This window comes from Carcharodon carcharias, chromosome 4, assembly GCF_017639515.1.
Source record: "Carcharodon carcharias isolate sCarCar2 chromosome 4, sCarCar2.pri, whole genome shotgun sequence".
Taxonomy (NCBI): domain Eukaryota; kingdom Metazoa; phylum Chordata; class Chondrichthyes; order Lamniformes; family Lamnidae; genus Carcharodon; species Carcharodon carcharias.
In genome coordinates, this window is record NC_054470.1 from 148,747,181 (window position 1) to 148,774,194 (window position 27,014).

Consider the following 27,014-nt stretch of genomic DNA (forward strand, 5'->3'; position numbering starts at 1 on the left):
ACGTTAACTCTGTTTCTCTCTCCACTGATGCTGTCAGATCTGCTGAGTTTTTCCAGCATTTTCAGTTTTCATTTCGGATTTCCAGCATCCGCAGTATTTTGCTTTTATATGGTACTTTATATGGTCAGAGGTGTTCTGAAAATCTATATGGACAAGATTCATTCTTTTCACTTCATCAACATTTTGTGTTACTTCATCAAAAAATTGAATTAGATTAGTCAAACACAATCTGCCTTTTACAAATCCATGCTGGCTCTCTTTAATGAACTTAAACTTCTCCAGGGGCCTATTCAACATTTTCCTCCCAATTATTGTTTCTAAAGCTTTTTCCACCCCTGATGTTAAACCCTGCCCCTCTTATGTATATTACACTCTCTTTGCCACTATTAAGCCCCATCCCTGTCTTATTACCTGCTTACTATTTGCATGCTATGAACATACGAATTAGGAGCAGGAGTAGGCCACTTGGTCCCTCGAGCCATTCAATAAGATCACGGCTGATCTGAATAAAACCTCAAATCCCCATTCCTGCCTACCCCCAATAACCTTTCAAACCCTTGATAATGCCGGCAAAGAGGAGCCCCAAAAGGTAGTTACATTCTTTCTTGATTAAGGGAATCATATTTGCCATTCTCTAATCCTCTGGCACCTCCCCTTTTTTGAGGAAAGAATGTAAGATTATGGCAAACCCTTCCGTCATCGCCACTTCCTTTAGCAACCTGCGATGCAAGCCATCCAAACCATGTAACTTATCAACTTAAGTTTAGCCAGCTTTTGCAATATATCCTTCTCATCAATTTTCATCCCATCCATTACCAATATTCAACCAATATTTTGTCAATATCCTCTTTCTTAGTAAACATTGGTGCAAAATCTTTGTTCAGTATTCTAGCCTTGCCTTGCCCCTCTTAAGTAAATTACACTCTCTTTGCCTCTAACAAGCCCCACCCCTGTCTTATTACCTGCTTACTATTTACATTCTACGAACAAACGAATTAGGAGCAGGAGTAGGCCACTTGGCCTCTCGAGCCTGCTCCGCCATTCAATAAGATCATGGCTGATCTGAATGAAACCTCAACTCTACATTCCTGCCTACCCCCAATAACATTTCACCCCCTTGATAATGCTGGCAAAGAGGAGCCCCAAAATTTTCTATGTTAAATGCCATTCTATTCTCATATTCTCTCTTTGTTAACCTCATTCTCCTCTTCACTTCCCCTCTGAACTTCTTGTACTTGTCTTGGCTCTTATTTCAAGAATTCACCTGACATGCATCATAAACCCTCTTCTTTAATTTCATCATATTCTTTATCTCTCTTGTCAACCACGGAGCTCAGGCTTTGGTTTCCTTGTCTTTCACCTTTTTTGGAAGTTCAACTTTAGATTGTTTCCTGCACCTCTCCATTATTAATCTAGTTTCGTCTTCACCATTTTTAAGCCACATTTCTGTTATTGCCACTACATCATGTTCCCACATGCCTACTTGTGTTTGTAGCTCACCAATCTTATTCACCACACTTTAAGCATTTACATACATGCATTATAAACCTGACTTTGAATTCCTTCTTATTTTGCTCCTACCTAATATGGTCTCAGACACGATCTTCACTGAGCGGCAAATCTAAGAAAACTGCAAGGAACAGCACCAACCATGATTCATGGCCTTTTATGACCTTATGAAAGCCTTTGAATCTGTCAACTGTGAAGGCTTATGGAGTATGTTTCTCAAATTTAGCTGACTTAAAAATATGTTGCCATCCTAAATTTACTTCACCAATGACATTCAAGCTGTGATCCTCACCAACCAAACCACCACTGACCTGATCTCAATGAAGACTGGTATCAAACAAGGCTGTCATTGCAAACTCTTCTCCATTTTCCTCACTTCAGTACTGCACCTCATGTCCAAAATACCCAGAGGGTTGAAAATAATTTACAGAACAAACAGGGAACTGTTCAACCTACACTGCCTTCAACCCAAAACCAAAATCACTCCAACTTCAGTCATTGAGTTCTAATATGCACATGATGCTTGTGTGCGCGGTCACTCAGAAACTGAGCTCCAAGTCATTGCCAACTCGCTCTCCAAAGCATTAAGAAAACGGGCCTTTCACTAAAGACCCAGGAAACGAAGGTCCTCTTCCAACCAGCTCCCACAGCACAATACCTCCCCCTCATCAATTAAGATGAATGGTGACATCCTGGAAAACGTGGACTATTTTCCATATCTTGGGAGCTGCATCTTGATGACAGGAGACATAGACAACAAAAGGAGTATTTGAGGACCAGAATCTGAACTCTGAGACTGAGGTCATGGTTTATCAGGCAGCATTGATCCCCACGCTCCTATATACTTTGGAGATTTTGTCAAACTACAGTAGGCACGTCAAAACACTGGAGAAGTACCACCAACTGTGCCTTCGCAAGATCCTCCAGATCTAGTGGGAAGGAAGGTAGTCCAACAGCAGTGCCCTCTCCCAAGCCAACATTCCCAGCTTCGAGATTCTAATCACTCAAAACTAGCTCCACCAGGCAGGAGATGTTGTTCACATGCCCGATTATCAAAATGGTGAAAGACTGCAGAGCTCTGAAATGCAGAGGGATCTAGGTGTCCCAGTGAATGATTTGCAAAAGGTTGGTATGCAGGTGCAGCAAGTAATTAGGAAAGCTAAAAGAATGTTATCGTTTATTGGGAGGGCAATTGAATACAAAAGTAGGGAAGTTATGCTTCAGTTATATAGGGCATTGATGAGACCACATCTGGAGTATTGTGTACAGTATGGTCTCCTTATTTAACGAGGGATGTAAATACATTAGTAGTAGTTCAGAGAAGGTTTACTAGACTGATACCTGGAATGGGTGGGCTGTCTTACGAGGAAAAGTTAGATAGGCTAGGCTTGTATCTGCTTGAGTTTAGAAGAGTAAAAGGTGATTGAAATATGTAAGATCCTAAGGGGTCTTGGCAGGGTGGATGTGAAGAGGATGTTTCCTGTTGTTGGAGAATCTAGAACTAGGGGTTACCCATTTAAGGCACAGATGAGGAGAAATCATTTCTCTCAGAGGGTCATGAGTCTTTGGAACTCTCTTCCTTAAAAGGCAATGGATCAGAATCTTTGAATGTTTTTAAGGCAGAGGTAGATAGATTCTTGATAAGCAAGGAGGTGAAAGGTTATCAGGGGTAGGTGGGAATGTGGAGCTGAGGTTAAAATCAGATTAGCCATGATTTTATTGAACAACTGAGCAGGCTCAAGGGGTCAAGTTGCCTCCTCCTGCTCCTAATTCATATGTTCATATGGTACCAGAATCACGAAGCAACTGCTCTACTTGGAACTCAATCACAGCAGGAGACTCCCAGGAGGATAGTGGAAACACTCAGGTATATCCTTAAAGCATCCCTGAAGAGATCAAACATCCCCACTGACCTATGGGGGGTCCCTGGCTTGTGACAATGAAAATGGAGAAGGATCATTCGGGAAGTCACTGAACACATCAAGAGAATCATTGAGGGCATGCAGCGGCGATGTCGATGCAAGTACACAAACCCCCAGACAACTCATCTACCTGACATTCAAAGCACCAGTGCTCTGTATGTGGCAGCGTTTGCAGATCGTACACTGAACTTATCAGCCATCTCAAAACCCACTGAACCAAAGTAGAAGCAACTCATCCTCAACCCTGAGGTACTGCCTAAGAAGAAGGAATGCCATCATCATTTGCGTTTGAGTCTGCACCACACGTGGAAGAAATGTCACATAATTTGGAAGTACTGGTAGGGCCTGTTGGACCTGAGAAGGTCGAAGACATAAACTCGCCCACTTCCCCCGAAGAACATGGTGGACAGTTGACCCCAGAGAAGAAGGTCTCAGAAAAACCCACCAAGGCCATTGATCTACTATGCTTGACACGTCCGAGGAAGCCTCTTGAGAGACTTGACTTGTAAATAGTTATTCATGTAAATAATTGGGATGTTGTGATGCTTGTCAATTGTACTTTCAAGCAAAGGGGTATGTATGTGGTAAAGTGGAGTGCTATGTACCTTTAAGAGAATGTAGTTAGTTAACCATGTGATTGTATTGACCAATCGCTACACAGCACGGGCTTCTTGAGTAACTGTAAGTCTAGAGCTGGAGGTGATTGAAGAAGCACACATGGTGCTAGTGCTCTGTTCTTAGCTCAAATAAATCATCAGTGTTTGTTCAGTTAATTGGTCTCTCTGCCTGTATTGTTTCAAGCACCAACTAACGTGTTAATATCAAGGGGGCAGCTAGTGTTTGCCGGACAAAGCAAACCTGATAACCAAAAACATACTCCTGGACTTGTGCCTTGTAGATGGTGGACAGGCTTTGGGGAGTTAGGAGGTGAGTTACTCGCTGCAGAATTCCCAGCCTCTGACCTGCTCTTGTAGTCACAATATTTATATGACTGGTCCAGTTCAGTTTCTGTCAATGGTAATTTACAGGACGTTGATAGTAGATTCAATTATGGTAATGCCATTGAATGTCAAGGGAAGATGGTTAGATTCTTTCTTGTTGGAGATTTTCATTGCCTGGTACTTATGTGGCACAAATGTTACTGGCCACTTATCAGCCCAAGCCTGAATGTTGTCCGGGTCTTGCTGCATATGGACTCTTACTGCTTCACTATTTGAGGAGTCACGAATGGTGCTGAACATTTTGCAGTCATCAGCGAACATCCATACGTCTGACCTTATGATGGAGGGAAGGTCCATAATGAAGCAGCCGAACATGATTGGGTGTAGCACACTACCCTGAGGAACTCCTGCAGTGATGCCTTAGGATTGAGATGATTGACCTCCAACAGCTACAACTATTTTCCTTTTGTGCTATGTATGACTCTAACCAGTCAGAGTTTTGCATCTGATTCCCAATGACTTCAGCTTTGCTAGGGCTCCTTGATGCCACACTTGATCAAATGCTGCCTTGATGTCAAGGGCAGACCCTCTCACCTCATTTGACACATATACAACTGTACAGAATTACTGTTCCAGCAATAAACTCAAAAATATATATTTAAAAGCTTTAATGATGTATTATTTCCCTGTGTTGTCCACTTTCAATATTAAAATCAATTCATTCAAGCATAGTAGCATAGGCTTCCATCCATCTAACCCTAAATCTCTTGCAAGGATATGTAAATCAAAATCACAGGCACCTATGGTGTCTACCTAAATACATTAAGTAAATATTGATGGAATATTGCACAGGTAGTCAAGAACTTAATTGCATCCTAGGCCTGGATTTCCCAGCCATGCTGTGGTGGGACTTGCCATGGGGGATGCAGCGCGCAAGCCAAAAGTCCATTGACTTTTGGCGGGACCGGAAGATCCCGGCGGCGGGTGGGGCTGGAAAATCCTGGCCCTGGTTTCTTCATCTCAGTTATTAGAATTATGTACATTTTGGATTTAATGTTACTGAGTTGCCAGACAGTGCCCTATAATTGTATAATTCAATTTAATTACTGTGAGAATCCAATTTATTTCACATAAACTAATTTGTTGAGGCCTTGCAACAAAGCAATAGGATTTCATATTTCAAATCTGCTTTGAAAGGTTTTTGTTTAACTGGAGTATAGAACAAAACTACAAATCTGGTACACAAATAATTTGACTTCACTTGAAATGTAAAATAATTGACTTCTCTGTTATTTAATAAATTAGCACACAATTCCAAAAATTTGGCTTGCTAAAAGTGCAAGTGAAAGTGGCCTTGCCTTTACAAATTCAATAGTTTCAGTCCACAAAACCTCTTTTGGTCTCCCAAATCCATTCCCATCTTTCCCAGAACGCCAACGTCTGAACCCCTCCAATCACCCCTGCCACAGTACCGAAATAGCTGTTATCAAAATCACAAATGACATCTTAAGTAATTGTGACATAACTTCCATTTCCAGGGTGTCGTACCCAGGAGATACCCCTGAAGATGTGCTGGAGGAAACCTGGAAGTTCCCACGCAAGGACTGCACAGGCAATTGCCCTGCACCGGGAACTATCCAAAACTCCAATTTAAATCGGAGAGTTTGGATGATTCTGACTCTCTTAGAAGAATAGTTACCCAGGAAAAGTTAGAAGAATTAAAACCACTTCTAATTCCTGGGTAACTATGGTACTGACCCCCATGGGACTCCCCCCCCACCCTATGACTACCACCACCATGGGACCACCCGGCAACCCATCCCCCACACACACCCTCCTGACTGACCACCCCCCATCCTACCCACTTACCTTTTCCCTGGCTTCTCAAAGTGGCTGGGACTTTTAACCCTACCTGCTTTATGGCAGCTAGCACTGTAAAAACAGGGGTGTAGCTTCCTTTCCTCCGACTCTGCTGCACTCGACTGAAGGCCTCAGGAACCCGCTGCACGGCACTTTTCTCACCCGGCCTGAGTCGGAAGGTCAGGCGAGAAAGGTGCAGCTGCATTTTAGTGCAAATAAAAAGGAGTGGAGTGGCAATCCGACTGTGATTGCCACTTCTCAGAAGTTATGGCCCACAGAATCTAGAATAGTGATGGCGCAACAGATATTTTCTCAAACAGGGGAAAAATGTGATCTAACTGTTGTGCTTTGTAGTGATATAAAAGGTTGCAGTATTAATTTAAATGAATCCTATTGCGGCCTTCCAAATCATGCTGGAAAAAATACTTCAAATGCAATGAGGCAACGCTGAGGCAACGCTGACACAAATCCCTCTGAGGAAACTTTGTTCCAAGAACATGTTAGAATCCTGCCACTTAATGTTACAAACAAGCAGGACTTATTTAGTGAAATTAAAACATAGAATTAAAAACTGGAAATAATTATAACCATAAGAAACAAACAGGAATTGTAACGGCAAAATGTCATCAGAAACTGTTAGGGCCAGAAAAGGCCTGACAGTTAATGAACTGCAGGGCCTTTTCCAATCCTGACAACACCTCTTGACAATTTTATTTTTTGATGAGTAAAACAGGAACTTGAGTGTGCTGTGGATTGAGATTTAATTTATTGTACCTTCACTGAGTGATAAATGAACCGTAACTAGCTGGGATTTTTGGTGTTCACATTTCCAAAAGGCCTCCTGCCTGTATATTTTGTGTAGTGTGATTAATAACTGTTGATACATCACTGACTGCTATAATAGCTAGGACCCATCAAGTACTGAAAGTCCTTTGTCATCAGTCAAATTAAACAAGCTTCCTGAGATGTAGCATCCACAGGAAAACAGTTACAATACTTTTATAATAACAGATATTTAAAAACAGAATTGCAAGAAAACACTAAGCAGCTCATAAACGTACAGCATTCTCAAAAATATGTACTTGTGCTAGTTTACTTTGTCAAATGAACTTTTCTTTAGGGTTTAAAGAGCTGGCAAAACCTTGAGCCAGTGGTTAGTTCCCTCAATTGCTAGGTCATGTTTTGGTTTTGTGAAAAAGTTCATCAGCCTGTAAAAGCCTAATTCAATAATTGTAACATATTTCAAAATAATTAATGACTGATTGCTAGATGTCTGTACCTTTTCTTCCAAGGGAAATTTCAAAAATTGAAATCAACTCACATGATATAGTGGTCTCCCACTTCCTCAGTTGCCTCAAAAACATTTCTAGATCCAGTCATGGAATTTTTTATTTTTTTACACTGTATAATATTCTTGGTCTCATTGTATTAATACAGAATATTTACAGATTCTGCTGTGGTAAGGAAAACATTAACTTTATTGGGACACATCTTACTGTGAGCTACATCTCACCATGAGGTTGGATAAGAGAGAGCAACATCATGAGGTATTTCAACACTTCCTGTGATTATTATATTATGCATCATTAGCATATCAAGTATAATTAATGTCTTATATGACATCTACCCCAAGTCTCTGATTCTCCCCATTATACTACATTTTCCCCCAAGTCTCTGACTTCATTTCTTTTTTATACAGGCAACCGCTGTGACAGTTTCACTAATCTACCTGAACAGGCCCTCAGTTCCTTTGGAGGAGATTGGGGATTTGAATCCCGTGGGTGATCTCTTTGACTCCACTGAGCAGAAGGGGAATTAATAGGTGAATCGGGTTCAGCAGTCTGGTAGTCATCTGGATTGGTCAATGAATGCAGCATCTCTGGTCTGTTCGATTTCGTAGATGACTGCTTCAACTATGTAGAAGGCTGCTTCTATGTAGGAGCTAGTGCACATCTGTTCTGTCTCACTGTACCATTATCTGTTTGGATGAGGTAGAACCATGGATGTGGCATCTGTTCAATCACTGTCCATAGAAAACTTGGTCTTGAATCCAAACTGGCTCTCCTGGTATCTCAGGAAGGATGTGCTGGCCCTGGAGAGAGTCCAGAGGAGGTTCACGAAAATGATCCCAGGAATGAAAGGCTTAACATATGAGGAACGTTTGAGGGCTCTGCGTCTATACTCGATGGAGTTTAGAAGAATGAGGGGGGATCTGATTGAAACTTACAGAATACTAAAAGGCCTGGATAGAGTGGACGTGGGGAAGATGTTTCCATTAGTAGGAGAGACTAGGACCCGAGGGCACAGCCTCAGAGTAAAGGGAAGACCTTTTAGAACAGGGATGAGGAGAAGCTTCTTTAGCCAGAGAATGGTGAATCTATGGAATTCATTGCCACAGAAGGCTGTGGAGGCCAGGTCTTTGAGTGTATTTAAGACCGAGATAGATAGGTTCTTGACTGGTAAGGGAATCAAAGGTTATGGGGAGAGGGCGGGAGAATGGGGTTGAGAAAGTTATCAGCCATGATTGAATGGTGGAACAGACTCGATGGGCCGAATGGCCTAATTTCTGCTCCTATGTCACATGGTCTTATGGTTGAAGTCTGTTAGATTGCATGCTTTGTGACATTTGTCATTGTTCCACATTAAGCAGAAATCCTCTTTCTCCCTCACCTTGTCCAAGTCATCAGCTTATACATGTGGCACAAGTATGTGTGGGAGAGTAAGGAGTTAAGTTCTTAGTCTTCCCCTTAGGAGTTCACATTGTGCTAAACCATTCAGGAGTGGGGTTGAATAATAGCTCAGAAGTGCAAGGCCGATGTTACTGTTTTTCTTAAGCAAAACTTTCGCTGTACGCGCTCCTCTTTCAGCTCCATCGTTGGCTTGAGGGTCTCTTGGTGAGCTGGTAGTATATGTCGTGTTGTTATACTGACATAGATACCAATCGCTCCTAAGGGATTGTGTAAACATGTTGTGGGTTCATTTATTTAGAATAGGCACATGAGAACATTTATACATTGGTAGAAAGCTTGAAGACATCAGCAGCAGAGTTGTGTGTGTTCTGCTCAAAAGCAAAAGTGAAACTAAGACTGGAGCGCTTAACACACTGCCTTACTAGTGAATGGCAGGCTGCTATCCCTTAAAGGCATATTACAACAGTATGGGCAAATCCATATGATGCTGTAAACTCTTTAAAGTAGTCATTGGCAAGCTGCAGTCCATTATCTGAGATTACAAGGTCTGGGGTTCCATTGAAAATATCTCCTTCAATGATGTAATTACGGCTTCAAAAGCGTGACCCTGCAGTTGCTCAACTTTTATTCATCTGGTGTAGTAGTCTACTAAGATAACGAACATCTTCCTTTGAGTTTGAAGATGTTCCCATAGTCATGATGAAAAGAAAGATGACATCAATGGTTCTTTTGTCTCCTGATGATGAATAATAGCACAACTAATACAGTTTTATATCATCTTACCCAACAATTTTGAAAACCCTGGTCACCAAACAGAATATCTCATTGTGGCTCGAGGTTTTGTGATGCCCAAATGTCCTTGGTGTAACCGTCACAGTACTCTTGGAATGACCAATCTCTCGTTATAGATGAGTAAATCATCAGCTACACTGAGGTGTCCTCTCTGTTCATTGTACTGTCTGAGAATGGGATTTTGTGGTATGTATGTTGGCCATCCTTTAATGCAATGCTCTCTAACTTGAGGACATACATCATCATATTTCTGTGCATCTCTGATTTCCTTCAGTTGCTGAGTTGTTGCTGGTAGAGTTGTGCTTGTTGTCAGTGTAAAGGTTTCTACCTCTTCAACAAGGGCTACATCACCTTGTTCATGTCTTGCCGCTGCAATATGGAACTAAACATTTGCTATAGTCTGCTGTTTTCCTGGAACATAATCTGTCTTTACATCAAACCTCATCATCCTCATTCTGAATGGTTGTACTCATGGAAGCATTTTTGCGAATTCCTTAGAACTTACGAGTGTCACTAAGGCCTTGTGGCCTGTCTCTATCTTGAAATGGAGTCCAAGAACATAACATGAAAACTTTTCACAAACCCATGTAGCACGTAATGCTTCTTTCTCTATCACTGCATATTGGTCTGTTTCCATCAGTGCACGGGATGCATAGTCAACTGGTCGACACTTTCCATCCATCTGCATTTGAAAGAGTACAGCTCCCAATCCTGTAGCAGATGCATGTATAGAAATGATAGTGGGTAGCTCTGGGTCACAGTGAGCCAAGACATCAAAGCACATCTCTTAATGACTTTCTCAAAAGACCTTGGTTGTGCTTCTACCCGGCACCATGTATTTTCTTGTTAAAACAGCTGATGTAGTGGCTCATTGACAACAACTAGGTTGGGCAAAAACTTTCCAAGTTGGTTTACCAGACCCATGAATCTCTGGAGCTCCGTCATGTTGCGTGAAGTCATGTTGATGTGTCCACAACATGCCCAAGAGACTGGATAGTCGGCTGCAAGAATTCACATTTGTTGTTGAGTATAAGTCCTGCTTCATGTAAGTGTTGCAGCACATCTTGCACTCTAGTATCACATTCTGAGTGGATCCATGGATCAGGACATCACCCATGTGATATACAACTCCATCCAGTCCTTCTAGAATACTTGACATTGTCTTCTCAAAGATTCCTGGTGCTGACATGATGCTGAAAGGTAGTGTCTTGAAACAAACCCTCCCAAACAGTGTAATGAAGACTGTGAGCAACTTAGACCCTTCATCGAGGGATAGCTGCCGGTAGGTGACCAGGAGCGGAGCGCCATGGAAAACCAGGGTCTCAAAGGGGTGAGGGTATAGGGAGAAGTACCAAAGGGAAAGGGGACAGGGATATATCCCAAAAAGAAGAGTCCCAGAGAGGGGACAGGGACAGGAAAAGACCCCCATTCAGTTAAAAAGAGAGGAGCAAAGGAACAGGCCCCAAACAGGAAAAGAGCTGTTGGAGAAAAGGTACCCCTTGGAGCAGTAGTGTTCTGTTTGGCAAGGCCGAAGATCTGAAATGGTGCTTGTGAATTGGTGCTGGAGTGCAGACTCAGGAATCCAGAGGACCGAAATTTCAGGAGATGAGATTGAAACCCTGCGAGGTGGGCCATGGTTGGTGCTATCCGAGTTGGAGTGGCTTTTGAAGAGAATTCCCAGGTTAGATCTTCGAAGACTGGAATCCCTTGTGAGAAAGACAGAGTTTCAGTGGGATTGGTTGACTCACAGTGTTACTGATATCTGGGTGGGTTGTTGAGAAATCCATTGACTCTGTTTTGGTCGCATTTGGTATTTATTGTGTAGTGTAGTGTGTTTAACTACTGTTTGCTTGTTAACTCACATGTACCTCATATTAGCCCTGAATGTTAGGGTAGAAGATACACATGGTAGATTGTTTTATCTTTCTGATCTTGTATAAAGTGTATTTTTGTTTGTTCAATTCCCATGGAGTCTTATGGCTTTATCCACTGAGCAAGTGTCTTGAATCTCAAACTTCATCTGCTTTTAAAAAAGTATTATTGGTCCCTAACCAAATCTTACCAAAAGCTTGGGGGTCTGGTCAAGGATCATAACAAAATTCTGACAGATCCATTGGGTTTTGGCACTGGGACCATCCCCGAGCACAAGCTTGTCGGTCCTATGAAATAACTGCTTGCTTCAACATAGAATCAATTTCCTTTTTTATCTTTGGCAATTGTGGATGTAAACAGACACACTGGCTTTGTTTCAGGATGTAGAGTGATGTGATATGCTGCCTTCAGCTTTCCTAGTCCTGTGAACAGCTGTGGAAATTCAGCTCTGAAGTTTTTAGGCTGATCTTCTAAGCTTTCCAGTTACTCTATTCTGCAAATCAGATGCAAGCCAGTACAGGCTTTCCTCCTTAAGAGTGAATAGCCCTGGATCAGGATCACATATAAGATTTCAGTGATTTTTCTCTATCTATATTGAAGGTTTGCACTCAGTTGTCCTATAACCTTGAGTTCTATACATCCTGGCCCGTGTAGTTTTTTGCATGATGGGTGAAGAGAACTTGTCTCCGACGATGATTCAGCATCAAAAATAACCAAAACTGCTGGACCTGTATCTAACTTAAATTGTGCCTTGTTTACCTCTACCAGGATAGCAGCACTCTAGTAGCTTCCACTTGGTTCCAGGATCTCTCCAAGGAATGGCATCTCAATATCATTGATATCTGCCACCTTTTAAAAGCTTCTCGTTTTGCTTATTCTGTATAAGCTTAATGCTGTGACACATAGCCTGAAAGTGGATTCTTCTTTCTGCAAAAATTGGCATTTGGTCTCTTTGGTAGGACAATTTTCACACCTGTGTTTTTTTCTACTACACTGATTACAGTTAGCTGGGGTGGTTGATGGATGCTCTACCTGCCTCCTGTGCTTTTTTTACGGCCATCTCCCTGCTTTTAAATTTAACATACTCCACTCAGTCAGTAGTTCTTTGGATATGGTTCCCCCTGTCACCCCAAATCACTGACCAATTTTGCTTCCTGACCTCAGCTTATCTGCTCAGTTGAATTGCCTTTGTTAAGGTTAAATCATCTCTTGGCTGCAAGTAGTCAGAGAATGCTTCATTCAAGGTTCCAACAACAATTCTGTTCCTGATTTTAAGCTGCCATATTCACAATTCTGTGCAAGTCTATACAGATCATTGATAAGTGTATCAATACTTTCCCTTTGTTCTTGGGTACGCTTGTTAAATTTAGCCCGCTTGACAATAGTATTCTTTTGCAGATTGAAATAGGCACCAAGTGCTTTTGTTCATCTTATGCAGCTTTTTCTTTGGCTATCCTGTGACCTGCTGAAAACTTTCCAGTAATGGCAAAGACTTTTCCATGCTTGTTCTTTCAATTGCTGCCACCATATAGTATTCTTGGTCTCGTGCTAACGCAGAGTATTTAGAGTCTGCTAAGGTAAGGAAAACATTAACTTTATGGGAACACATCTTACTGTGAGCCACATTTTACCATGAGGTTGTACAAGAGAAAGCAAGGTCACACGACATTGCATCACTTCCTGTGATGATGTATACTGTGTCTAATTAACATATCAGTTAGAAATAACCCCTTATACTATACAGGCCACAGGTCTCAACCAAGCAGAAGCATGGCTCAACTGGTGCCAAAGATTTACCAGGTAGCACACCGCACTGGCCTCGTGGTGAAGCCAAGTAGCAAGCAGGTCCATATGCTATTATATGCAATGGGTGACTGTGCAGATGATATCCTAGTCAGGCAAAGGATCGCCAAAGAAAAAGCTGCATACGATGAATAAAAGCACCTCCTTTAAAGCTTTTTTAAAAATTATTCATTCATGGGATGTGGGCACCGCTGGCAAGGCCAGCATTTATTGCCCATTGCAGTTGTTCTTAAGAAGATAATGGTGAACTGCTGCAGTCTGTATGGTGATGGAAATTATATATTTGGGAGGTACTGCAGTGCATTTTGTAGATGGTACTGACTGAAGCCACAGTGCGCTGGTGGTGGATGGGTTGCCAATCAAGTCAGCAGCTTTGTCCTGGATGCTACTGAGCTTCTTGTGTTTTGGAGCTGCACTCATCCAGGCAAGTGGAGGGTATTCCATCATACTCCTGACTTGTGTGTTGTAGATGATGGACAGCTTTGGGAAGTCAAGAGGTGAGTTATCTGCCTTAGAATTCCCAAGCCGGTCATTGCTTGGTGCTTGGAACGCAAATTTACTTACCATTTATCATCACAAGCCTGAATGTTATCCAGGTTTTGCTGCATTTGGGCACGGGCTGCTTCATTAGCTGAGGTATTGCAAATGAAACTTTGCTTTAAAGGAGGTGTTGAAGTGTCAAAGGTTTAGGGAATGAATTCCAGAGTCTGAGACTGAGGGAACTCAAAGCACCATCATTAATAGTGGGACAAAGGAAGGTAGATGCACAAGAATTAGCAAAATGGTGATTTTCAGGAGCAGCGAGGCAACATCGCTGGATACACACCTGGAAACTGGCCATAACCAATTTTTACCCCTTTATGTAGCAATGATTTAGCAGTGCAGAACTTTGGTGGACTGCTCAACCTAAACTGAGATTCCTTCCCACATCCACTCAGCTAGCAAGACCTATTTCTTTCGCCTCCATAAAAAAACACCCACACACAGCTTTACTTTCCCAACCTCTGCTGCCAAAAATCAAGGCTTTCTTCAGCTTAAGCAATGCCTTTTTTAATGCTTTTCTAACTGGCCTCACTGACTCTATCCTTTCCAATCATCAACTAATCCAAAATCCTGCATCCTACATCTTTATCATATGCACTAAGTTGTGCACTCCTATTACCCCTGCGCTCTACAAACTCCCCGGCTCCATGTTTCTCAGTGAGTTTACTTTAAAATTTCCATCCTCTCTTTTGAATCCCACTATGACCTTACCCCATCCCACTTCATGGATTTCTTCTAACTTCATGTTTCAGGCATCTGCTCATCCCTTCTGACAAAAATCTACTCCAAGTCCTTCGCTTTGACTGCTTTTGGTTCCTCCATCCTAACCCTCTTCATTTTTCCCTTATCCCCTACTACTCAGTAACACTATTCTGTCCTTCATAATGTAGAATGCATTAAAGATGTCGTTAGGCACTTGGAGCAATATTAAAATGCAACTTCTTTTGTTGCAGGGGGTCAACTCTTAAGATCTCCATTTCACATGATGACCTCTGACCAACAGTCTGAAACATTGCTTCAAGGCTACAAACAAAAAGATAAAGTAATCCTTGAAATAATAATTCATATATTCTCATTAAACTTCAGATTCTAGCAATAATGGTTCTGGAGGAGGCCAGTGAGTTATATGTGAGGCCAGACAGTTTGATTGTAGTACAAGGCCAAAGTACTCATCTTGAATAGTAACCTGCTGTACTCTCAGCTGTCTACTTTCCTTAATTAGTACAGTACTGCTTAATGTCAATTTTAGTTAAATAAAGGACTGATTTAAAAATACAGCTCTTTGTGGGCGATTTAGTATTGATTTTGGCAGCTCTCAGTACTTTTTTTTAAACTTGCCAGAAAGTGAAGTTCAAAGCACAGCCAAGATAGTAATGATGCATATACCAGGGCATGTTGCTGTGATATCGTAGTAGAGGCAGCAACATGTATAAGTTTAGGATGGCAAAGTGACCCAATTTTGTAGATCACAGTGATAAAGCTGGGATAAAGCCCAATGAGGGAAAAGGATAGAGCCAGGATTACCAAGATCACAGTCTGGATAGCAATGATTTACTCAGAATTATCAGGAACAAAAAAAAACTTGGAAGAGACTCTGGAATCAGTATGCAAGAGAAAGTGACATTTACATGTCTAAGAAAGACAATAATTGGATGTTGCTAATCCAGCATTTTATTCATTATGGTATCATCTAACTACTTCTCCATAATGCTTTTATTTTAACACAATATTGGGTAAAACAGAGTAGCTTGCTTCCAGATCTTTTCAATCATTAGCCTACTCAAGTGTGTTCATAATGGGAAATACTACACAAAGGCAAATAAACAAAGCAATGTTTCCCAAAACTGAAAATCTGGAAAAGCAGACCCCAATATACTGTACTAAGTAATACAGTGCTGCCAAGATGAACTATGATATGAGCAGCCCCAAGTGTCCCTTTGGTCTCTAATCCCAGCAAGGGGAGGGCTGAGATATCAGGCAGAATTTAATCCAGTTCATAAAAGCGGAAACCATGGCAGCCAGGTCCACTTAATTGCAGGGAAGAGCCCTCATCATTCTCCTGGCAGCGGCAAAACCTCCCACCGATTAAGTCAGAGGTCCGAAAGGACTAACGTGGGATTCCCAGTTGCCAGCGGCAAGATGTCAATTAGCTCATTAATGGAATTCAGTAGTGGCTCAGGCATTACATGGGAGCTGCACGGCTTTCTCACACTTCCTAAGGCCACCCAGCAAAATCTGTCAGGTTTGCAAGAGGCCTCCAGTGGGGGTGGGGGTGAAATTCCTCGTTATTATGTGCTCTCTGCCTGATCAATGGACCTGGCATCGGTTGTGAGTGAGGATTGGTGAAAACTGCCTGATCCCCTGCCTGTGACCCCCATCCCATGATCCCTATCCTGCCCTCATTCAGCTTTGGTCTGGGGTTCCGCTCGGTGATCTGGGCCTCTGGTGGGTGCATTGCACAAAATTAAGAAGCAAAACCTAGACACCAAATTAAGAAGCAGAACCTCAAAGGTAATAATTCCTGGATTGTTTCCTGAGCCATATGCAAATTGGCATGGGACAAATAAGATTAAAGAAATTAATGCGTGGCTTAGAGACTGGTGTGGGAGAAGTGGGTTCTGGTTCATGGAGCACTGGCACCAGTATTACGGAAAGTGGGATCCTAACCTGTGGGATGGTCTACATCTGAACCGTACTGGGGCTGGTGTCCTCACAAGCTGCACTACTAGGAAAGTGGAGAGGATTTTAAACTCAATAGTGCGGGCAAGGGATCAAATTTGGGAAGATGTGGCAAACCAAAGAATAGAGATAAGGCAAGGGAGATTAATAAGGGAAATGATAAACAGATTGTGACAGGAACGGACAGAGAATAGAATTCTAAGCATAAATCGGCAGATAAGACTAGACACTACAAAAATAATAAAAGGACAAAACTAAAGGCTCTGAATCTAAATGCACGGAGCATTCAAAACAAAACAGGTGAACTAATAGCGCAAATAGAAATAAATAGGTACAATCCGATAGCCATTAGAGAGATATAGCTACAGGATGACATAGCTTGAGACCTGAATATTGAAGGGTACATTAGAAAGGACAGGAAATTAGGAAAAGGTGGCAGAGTGACTCTGTTAATTAATGATGATATTAGCACGTTAGAGAGGGATGACTTAAGTTCAGGAAACCAGGATGTAGAAGCGGTTTGGGTTGAGATGAGGAATGATAAAAGTAAGAAGTCACTTGTGGGGATGGTGTATAAGGCCCCCTAATTGTAATTACATGGTAGGACAGAGTATAAAAGAAGAGATAATGGGAGCTTGCCAGAAAGGTATAACAATAATCATGGGGGATTTTAATATAATATAAACTGAAAAAATCAGATTGGCAAAGGTAGCACAAATGAGGAGTTCATAAAATGTTTTAGGGATAGTTTCTTAGAACAGCACATTCTGGAGCCAACCAGAGAACAGGCTATACTAGATCTGATATTGAGCAACAAGATAGAATTAATTGATAACCTCATGGTGAAGGCACCCCCTAGGTAGCAGCGATTATAATATAACTGAATTTTACATTCATTTTGAGGGAGAAACAAATGGGTCCAAACCTAATATTTTAAATTTAAATAAAGGCAATTATGAAGGCATGAAAGCGAAGCTAGCTAAAGTGAACTGGCAAATGAGGTTAAGGGATAGGTTAATAGAGGTTCGTGGCAGACATTTAAAGGGATATTTCAGAATATACAAAATAGGTACATTCCAACAAGAAAGAAAAATTCCAAGGGGGTGTGGGGGGGCGGTGGGGGAAACAAACCGTGGTTAACTAAAAAAAGTTAAAGACAGTATCAAACTTAAAGAAAAGGTATATAATTACGCAAAGACGGGTGGCTGTTCAAAATATTGGAAAGAATAATAAGAACGGCAAAGGATGACAAAAAGATTAATAAGGAGGGAAAAATTAGAGTATGAGAGAAAGCTAGCTAGTAATATAAATACAGATATTAACAGTTTCTATAGATATTTAAATAAAAAAGGAGTTAACAAAGTGAGCATTGGTCCTATAGAAAGTGTGTCTGGGGAATTCAAAATGGAAAGTAGGGAGATGGCGGATCAATTAAACAGGTTTTTCACTTTGACCTTCACTATAGAGGACACAAGTAACATCCCAAAAATGGCTGTAAATCAGGAAATGGAAGGGAGGGAGGAACTCAGGAAAATTACAATCAACAGGGAAGTGGTAGTAAGCAAATTGCTGGGGCTGTGGGTTGACAAATCCCCAGGTCCAATGGACATCACTCTAAGGTCTTGAAAGAAGTAGCTAGTGAGATAGTTGATGCATTGGTTTTAATTTTCCAAAATTCTCTAGATTTGAGGAAGGTTCCATTAGATTGGAGAATAGCAAGTGTAACTTCTTTATTCAAAAAGGGAGGGAGAGAGAAAGCAGGAACCTACAGGCCAGTTAGCCTAACATCTGCCATAGAGAAAATATTGGAAGCTATTATTAAAGATGTTATAGCAGGGCACTTAGAAAAATTCAAGGCAATCAGGCATAGTCAACATGATTTTATAAAATGGAAATCATGTTTAACCAAATTATTGGAGTTCTTTGAAGACATCACATGTGCTGTGGATAAAGGGGAACTAGCGGATGTACTGTACTTAGATTTCCGGAAGGCATTTGATAAAGTGCCACATCAAAGGTTATTTCTGAAAATAAAAGCTCATGGTGTAGCGGGTAACATATTGGCATGGATAGAAGAATGGCTAGCTAAAAGGAAGTAGAGTATTGGCATAAATAGGTATTTTTCTGGTCGGCCGGATGTGATGAGTGGTGTGCCACAGGAATCAGTGCTAGCCTCAACTTCTAACAATTTATATAAATGACTTGGATGATGGGACCGAAGGAATGGTTGCTAAATTTGCTGATGACACAAAGGTAGGTAGGAAAGTAAGTCATGAAGAGGACGTAAGGAGGCTATAAAGTGACATAGATTGCTTAAGTAAGTGGTCAATGATCTGGCAAATGGAGTATAATGTGGGCAAATGTAAAATCATTCATTTTGGCAGGAAGAATAAAAAAGATTATCTAAATGGTGAGAGATTACAGAGCTCTGAGATTCAGAGGGATCTGGGTGTCCTAGTGCATGAATCACAAAAGGTTAGTACACAGGTACAGCAGGTAATTAGGCAAGCTAACAGAATGTTATAATTTACTGTGAAGGGAATTAAACGCAAATGTAGGGAGGTAATGCTTCAGTTGTACAGGGCATTGATGAGACCACATCTGGAGTATTGTGTACAGTACTGGTCTCCTTATTTAAAGAAAGATGTATATGTGTTAGAAGCAGTTCAGAGAAGTTTTACTAGACTAATACCAGGAATGGGCAGGTTATCTTATGAGGAAAGGCTGGACAGGTTAGGCTTGAATGCACTAGAATTTAGAAAAGTAAGAGGTGACTTAATTGAATCCTTTAAGATCTTGAGGGATCTTGATAGGGTGGATATGGAGAGGATGTTTCCTCTGTGGGAGAATCTAGAACTGGGGGGTCACTGTTTAAAAATAAGGGGTCACTCATTTAAGACAGAGTTGAGGAGAATTTTTTTCTCTCAGAGGGTTGAGTGTCTTTTGGAACACTCTTCCTCAAAAGGCAGTAGAAGAATAGTCTTTGAATATTTTTAAGGCAGAGCTGAATAGATTCTTGATTAACAAGGGAGTGAAAAGTTATCGGGGTAGCCAGAACTATGGAGTTGAGGTTTTATTCAGATCAGCCATGATCTCATTGAATGGCAGAGCTGGCTCGAGGGGCCGAGTGGCCCATTCCTGCCTATGTTTGTATTGCCAGCAGAAACCAGTGCTTCTGATGGTGCTGATGACAATGAGGGGCTGATTGGCCAGCAGTACATGGCAGGCGGGACTTCCACCACCGGGGTCCTGAATCCCAGGGAAGGCCTGATGGTGGGCACTAATATCTTCAGGCCTCCCCCATGGAACTGACAGGCAATCCCTTCCATTTCTCCCACTGGTGAGAGAGACCTGCCCACTGATTTACTTCCCTTAATTGAATTGATAGTAGGCTCGCTAATATAACTGGCCACCTCTCCTCTCCTCCTTGGGGTGTGGATTTAAGGAAAAATCTTTAGATGTTCCCAAAATGAATGGAAGTCATCTTGGATATGGGATGAAACAATTGATGCCCATTGATCAGTTGTGGCATTACACAAACTAGCCGGTCTGACTCTAATACAATGCCTGCTAGACTTTGGATCTTTTTTGAAAACAATACGATTCAATCTCAAAATCCTGTTAAGAAGAAAACATTAAAAATCTCAAACATGATTTTTGTGGTAACTATTTTGATACTGCATATCTGCAGATGAGCTGTGAGAATTCCTGAAGGTCACAGTAAGGCTCTTTGCTTCCCTCAAAATACTTGGTTAAGTGGTTAATTCACAGAATTAGTAATTCGTATCTGGCACAAAGGAAGATGACTGTCATTGTAGAAGTGCAATCATCACATATCTGTCACATCACTGTGGCAGTTCCTCATCTAAGAATCCTAGGCCAATCTTCACCAATGACCTTCCCTTCTTCAGCAGGTCAGAAGTGAAGTTGTTTGCGGATGACTGCTCAATGTTCAGCTTTATTCACAGTTCCTCAGATAATAAAGCAGTCCATGCATGCAATGAGAGCTAGACAGTATCCAGGCTTGGGCTACTACATAGCAGGTGACATCTGCACCACACCTGCCAGGTAATGACCATCACCAATAAGAGATAGGATAACCACCGCCACTTAACATTCAATTGTATTACCATTACTCTCAACATCCTCAGCCCAGACAGGGGTCGCCATTTACCAAATGCCACGGCTACTAGAGCATATCAGAGGCTGGGGATTTTGCAGCAAGTGGTCCTCCCAATCCCCAAATATTTCTGTCAAAGCAAAACTCAGGAGAGTGATGGAGTGCTCTCTACTTGCCAGGAAGTCTATCCTCTAGCTTAAAGGTCTAAACCATCCATTCATACCAGGAACTCCCCAAGGCTTTATCCAAACACTTCCCAAAACCACAACTTCCATCACCCAAAAGAAAAGAGCAACAAATGCAATGGGGACATTATCAGCTCAGGGTCCCCCAACCCCAAGTCACACAGCATCCTAAGTTGGACTGCTTTTCTTTCAATGTTGCTGGGATGAATTCCTGAAACATTGACTTAATAGCCTTGTGGCAGAGTCTTTACCATCTGTACTGTAGCCAGTTCAGGAGTGGGTCCACTACCACCTTCTCAAGGGCAATTAGGGGTGAGCAATAAATGACAACATTGCCAATCAGAAGATTGAGCAGGCTCCAAGATATCAGGGGAGAAATTTGTTTGTGTTGTGACGTTTCCAGCGGCATTACTCAGACTTACATTGGTTTCCTGGGGTAAGCAAGTTGTTATCTGAGCAGTCATCTTCACTGATATCATTGGAAATTGCCAAGTAGGCAGCAGCCTACAGCATGTCTGCCATGGTGCACCAAAATAAGTCTGCATGGTGCCATTAGACACATGGCTGCGCAAATGAGTTTCTCCCCCGCACATTATTGCACATGGCCCACGGAAGGAATAAGGAACACTGGAACAGGAGTAGGCTATTCAGCTGATCGAGCCTGCTCCACCATTCAATATGATTATAGCTGATCATCCACTTAAATGCCTTTATCCCACACTACCCCCATATCCCTTTACGTCATTGGCATTTAGAAATCTCTCAAACTCTACTTTAAACATATGCAATGACTAACTTCCACAGCCCTCTGGGGTAGGGAATTCCAAAGATTCATAACCCACTGAGTAAAAAAACTTCTTCTCAACTCATTACTAAATGGCTTTGCCCTTATTTCAAAATTGTGTCCCCCGGTTCAAGACTCACAAACCAGGGGAATCATTTTAACTGCATCTACCCTGTCTATCCTGTTAAGTATATTGTAGGTTTCAATGAGATCACCTCTCATTCTTTAAAACTCTTGAGAACACAGGCCCAGTTTTCCCAAGCTTTCCTCATTGGATAGTCGCGCCATCCTAGGAACAAGTCTGGTGATTTTTTTGTTGCACTCCCGCTATGACAATAATATCCTTCCTAAGGTAAGGTGACCAAAACTGCACACAATACCCCAGGTACGGTCTAACCAAAGTTCTACACAATTGAAACAAGACTCTGCTTTTCCTGTACTCAAATCCTCTTGTGATTAAGGCCAACATACCATTAGCTTTCCTAATTGCACCTGCATGTTAGTCTTCAGTGATTTATGGACAAGGACACCCAGGTCTTTTTGTACATCTACATTTTTTAATCTCCTACTATTTAAGAAATACTCTGCACATCGGTTTCTTCTACCAAAGTGGATAACCTCACATTTTTCCACATTATATTCCATCTGCCATATTCCTGCCCATTCACTAAGTCTGTCCAAATCCTCTCGCAGCCTCTTTGCATCTTCCTCACAGCACACGTTCCCACTTAGCTTTGTGTCATCCATGAACTTGGAAATGTTACATTTGGTCCCCACATCCAAATTGATATAAATTGTGAACAGCTGGGGCCCCAAGTACTGATCCTTGCTTTGCCCCACTAGTCACAGCCTGCCAACGTGGGAATGACCCGTTTATTCCTACTTTCCGTTTTCTGCCTGTTAGCCAATCCTTAATCCATGCTAGTGTATTGCCCCCTATCCCATGTGCTTTAATTTTGCTAACCAACCACCTGTGGGGGACTTTATCAAAAGCCTTCTGAAAATCCAGGTATACTACCTCCACTGACTCCCCTTTATCAATTCAGTCAACAACATCCTCAAAAAGCTTCAACAGGTTTGTCAAACATGATTTCCCATTCATAAATCCATGTTGACTATGCCAAATCAGATAATTATGATACAAGTGTCCATTTATCACATCCTTTATAATAGATTCTAGCATTTTCCTTACTACTGATGTAAGGCTAACAGGTCTGCAGTTCCCTGTTTTCTCTCTTCCTCCTTTCTTAAATAGCCGAGTGAAATATACTATCTTCCAATCTGTGGGAACTGTTCCAGAATCTATTGAATTTTGGAAGATGACCACCAATGTATCCACTATCTCCATAGCTACCTCTTTCAACACTCTGGGAGGTAGACCATCAAGTCTCAGTGACTATTCAACCTTTAGTCCCAATGCAACCTTCTCACTATACTAATGTCCTTCAACTCCTCACTCTCCCTTGGATCTCTAATTCTGGGGGATTTCTTGTATCTTCCTCAGTGACGACACACACAAAGTAATCATTTAGTTTCTCTGCCATTTCTCTATTCCTCATTATGAATTCTCCTGACTCTGCCTGTAATGGACCCACATTTGTCTTAGCCAAACATTTCCTTTTTACAAATCTATAGAAGTTTTTACAATCCATTTTTATGTTTTTTGTTGGTTTACATTCAGATTCTATTCTCCCTTTCTTTATCAAGTTTCTTGGTCCTCCTTTGCTTTATTCTAAAACCCTCCCAATCCTTGGGTTTACCATTATTTTTGCAAATTTATAGGGCTTTTTGAAGTCACCCATGATTACTGTAGAGAAGCATGTAGCATGGGTAATAACCACCTGATTAATACCATGCCCCACACTACCACTACTGTTTAGTGGCCTATAAACAACAACTACCAATGTTTGCTGCCCCGGCTATCTCCACCCAAACAGATTCCACATTTTGTTCTTCCGATCTCAGATCCTCCCTCATGAATATACTGATCCCATCCCTTATTATCAGTGCAGCACCACCTCCTTCTCCTTTCTGCCTGTCCTTCCTAAATGTAGAATATCCTTGAATACTCAGTTGGCAGTCTTGGTCACCCAGCAGCCGTATTTTCATTAGATCATACCCATTTATCTTTATTTGTGCCTTTAAATCATCAACCTCATTGCAAATGCTGCGCATATTCAGGTATAGTGTCCTTAACTTTGTCTTTTTGACATTATTTCGCAAAGTTGATGCTTGCCTTCATTTTGCCTGCCTTCTAATTTCACTTGCCACTTTTCTACTTCCTGTTACCAGCTTTACTTCTTTCCAATTTGAGCTATCCCTCAGGTGCCCATCCCCCTGACAAGCGAGTTTAAACCCTCCCCAACAGCACTTGCAAATCTCCCTGCACGTATACCAGTCCCAGTCATGTTAAGATGTAACTCGTCCATTTGTACAGGTCCCACCTGCCCCAGAAGCAGCCCCAATGCCTCAGAAATCTGATGCCTTCCCTTCTACACCACATCTCCAGCCACATGTTCAATTGCTGAATCCTCCAATTCCTATGCTCACTAGCATGTGGCACAATCCTGAAATCCCTGTTCTTGAGGTCCTGCTTTTCAATTTCCTTCCTAAATCACTAAAATCTGCTTTCAGAACCTCATATCTCTTCCTACCTATGTCATTGGTATCAATGAGGACCACAACCTTTGGTTGTTCACCCTCCCCCACAAGGATGTCCTGCAAACACTCAAAGATATCCTTGGCCCTGGCACTAGTGAGGCAACAGACCATCCTGGAGTCATGTTTATTGTCTCAGAAATGCCTGTCTGATCACCTGACTATGGAATCTCCTATTATGATTGCTCTCCCATTCTTCTTTCTCCTCTCCTGTGCAGCTGAGCCCCCCATGGTGCTATAGAGTTGGCTTTGGCTGCACTCCCTGAAGAGCCATCACCCTCACCAGTATCCAAAATGGAAAACCGATTAGCAAATAAGATAGACTCAGGGGACTCCTGCACTACCTGGCTGGTTCTCTTATCGACTGCCTAGTGGTCACCCATTCCCTCTCTGCCTGCATGCTTCTAACCTGTGATGTGACCACCTCTCTAAATGTGTTATCCACGTAGTTCTCAGCCTTGCGAATGCATAACAATGACTCCAGTCGCTCTCAAGTTCCGTAACCTGGAGCTCAAGCTTCTGCAGTGGGTAACACTTCCTGAGATGTGTTCATCTAGAACATAAGCGGCATCCATGACTTCCCACATGCTGCAGGATGTACATTCTACTCGGGTGTACTGGCCTGCCATTCTGTAACTTTAAAAACTATTCATTACAATTAGAATAAGTAGAATAACTTACCAGTTACTCGGCAATCACCTTTTTTCCTGTAGCAAAGTAAGAGTCAGCTACTGAAGGCTTGAAAAAGGTAGAAAAAGAAAAAATTACCTCCTCCCCTTTTCACCAAACTCTCTCACTCACCAAACTCCAACTTAAGCACACTAATGCACCCAAAACAGCACTTCAGTGAAGGCCAAAATTAAAGAGTCACAGCTACTCCCACTGTTTACCTGTGCTTCATTGAATTTCTTCACTTTGACATTCAGAGCACCAGGCAGAAATCACATCATGTCAATACCCGCCTGTGGCCTTCGCAATGCTTTGTTTTAATTACACAGTCAGATCCCCCAGTCCGCACCAGTTCTAAGTCAGCTGCTAGGCACCAGCCGAGGCCACTTGCCCGCCAAGAAGGCAGACAGGCACTGCAGCTGGTGCGATCCACAGGAAGGGCAATTAGTGTGACATGTCTATAGTTTTTGAAGAACTGTTTGCCTAACCCTTATTTTAGTGCCATCTGCAAACTTCAATATATATATTTATATTTCCTCCTTTTATTATCCTAACCTTTCCTTTTTACTTCTTGCCCATTAAAGAACTTTATATGCACAATGTTACATTTCTATACGATACCCCTGATTTTTTGTGACAACCTAATATAGAAAGATTTATGGCACAAGAGGAGGCCACTCAGCCCATTTTGTTTGTGCCTGCTGAAAAAGCGCTACCTAGCCTAATCTCACTTTCCAGCTTGTGGTCCATAGCCTGATCGACTAAGGCACTTCAAATACATAACCAAGTTTTTTTTTAAAGGTTTCTGCCTCTACAATCCTTTCAGGCAGTAAGTTTTCCCCAACCCCTCCCCCACTGAATCCCCCTTAATTCTCTAACCAATTACTTTAAATCTACGCCCCCGGTTATTGACCTCTCTGCTAACGGAAATAAGTCCTTCTGATCCATTCCATCTAGGTTCCTAATAATTTTAATAACGTCAATTAAATTTCCCCTCTGTTCCAAAGAAAACAATCCCAGCCTTTCCATTATTTCCTTATAGCTAAAATCCTCCATTCTGAGCAACATCATGGTAAATCTTCTCTATACTCTCACATCAGGTTGACCAGATTTTCAAATGTCAAAGCCAGGACACACTGAACAAAGGGCTCCATGATGATGCACATGTTGGGTGACCAATGGCAGAAGTCTCGGGGAGGGGCAGTTGACGGTAGGAAGTCATGTGATGACACCTCTTGGAATATATCCAGCCAGAGTTGGCAACCCTATTAGGACACCCAGTTATTGAAGACAGCAGTTACAAATCACAGTCTTTTTTTCAATGGCATTCTGGCTTATTTTCTTAAAAAAGCTGAACCAAGAATTCATTTGGCACAAGTCCTATATTCTGCCGTACAATGCTAAAACCTTTTCCATTGTTTATTTTTATTTGCACACGGAATTCTAACAATGGATGTCTTCAGCCAGAAACTGGGTTTTAAACTAACGAACGTACCTCAAGTATGGTATATTTTATTTGCACCCAGAGGCGCAAGCAGGAAAGCACACTCTCTTTTCATGAGAAGTTTGGTTGATCGTAGCATGGCTCAATTTGCCTGCCACCTTTCTCAGCGCTGATTAGTGGTTTACTGATGGGCACCATCTGATTACCTCCAAGTGTGGCTTCCAGTTGGTGGACACCATTGTCAATCTTCTGTCATCACCTGGAGGCTGATTCCCTCCCAGCTCCCAGATGGTCATGGGGTTAATATATAGGTGGTCATGTGGGTAAATTACCCCCATGACCTCCTATAAATTAACCCCTGTATCTACCATAAATCAGTGCCTCCCCTGCTGACCTCTGGCTCTCCCCCACTGGCCTCCAGTTTTCCCCCGCTCTTCCCCACTGGTCTCCAGTGCTCTCCCTCTCTCTCCCATTGCCCTCTGGATCTCCCCCACTAACCTTCTGCTCTCCCACATCGGCCTCCTCCATGGAATCCCTGATTGG

At 42.0% G+C, this 27,014-nt stretch overlaps 1 protein-coding gene across 3 annotated transcripts in view; it reads right to left on the minus strand.

Annotated features, from left to right (window-relative positions):
- xrcc4 (X-ray repair complementing defective repair in Chinese hamster cells 4) overlaps window positions 1–27,014 on the minus strand; it is a 683,670-nt gene that overhangs the window by 116,159 nt on the left and 540,497 nt on the right. Inside the window, exon 8 of one of the 3 annotated variants that reach the window (XM_041186931.1) lies at window positions 25,040–25,096. The exons of the other annotated variants lie outside the window; for them this stretch is intronic. Coding sequence (XP_041042865.1) covers window positions 25,087–25,096 — 10 coding nt within the window. The 3' untranslated portion in view covers window positions 25,040–25,086. The remainder of the gene's footprint in view (window positions 1–25,039; window positions 25,097–27,014) is intronic. 3 annotated transcript variants of the gene reach the window in all.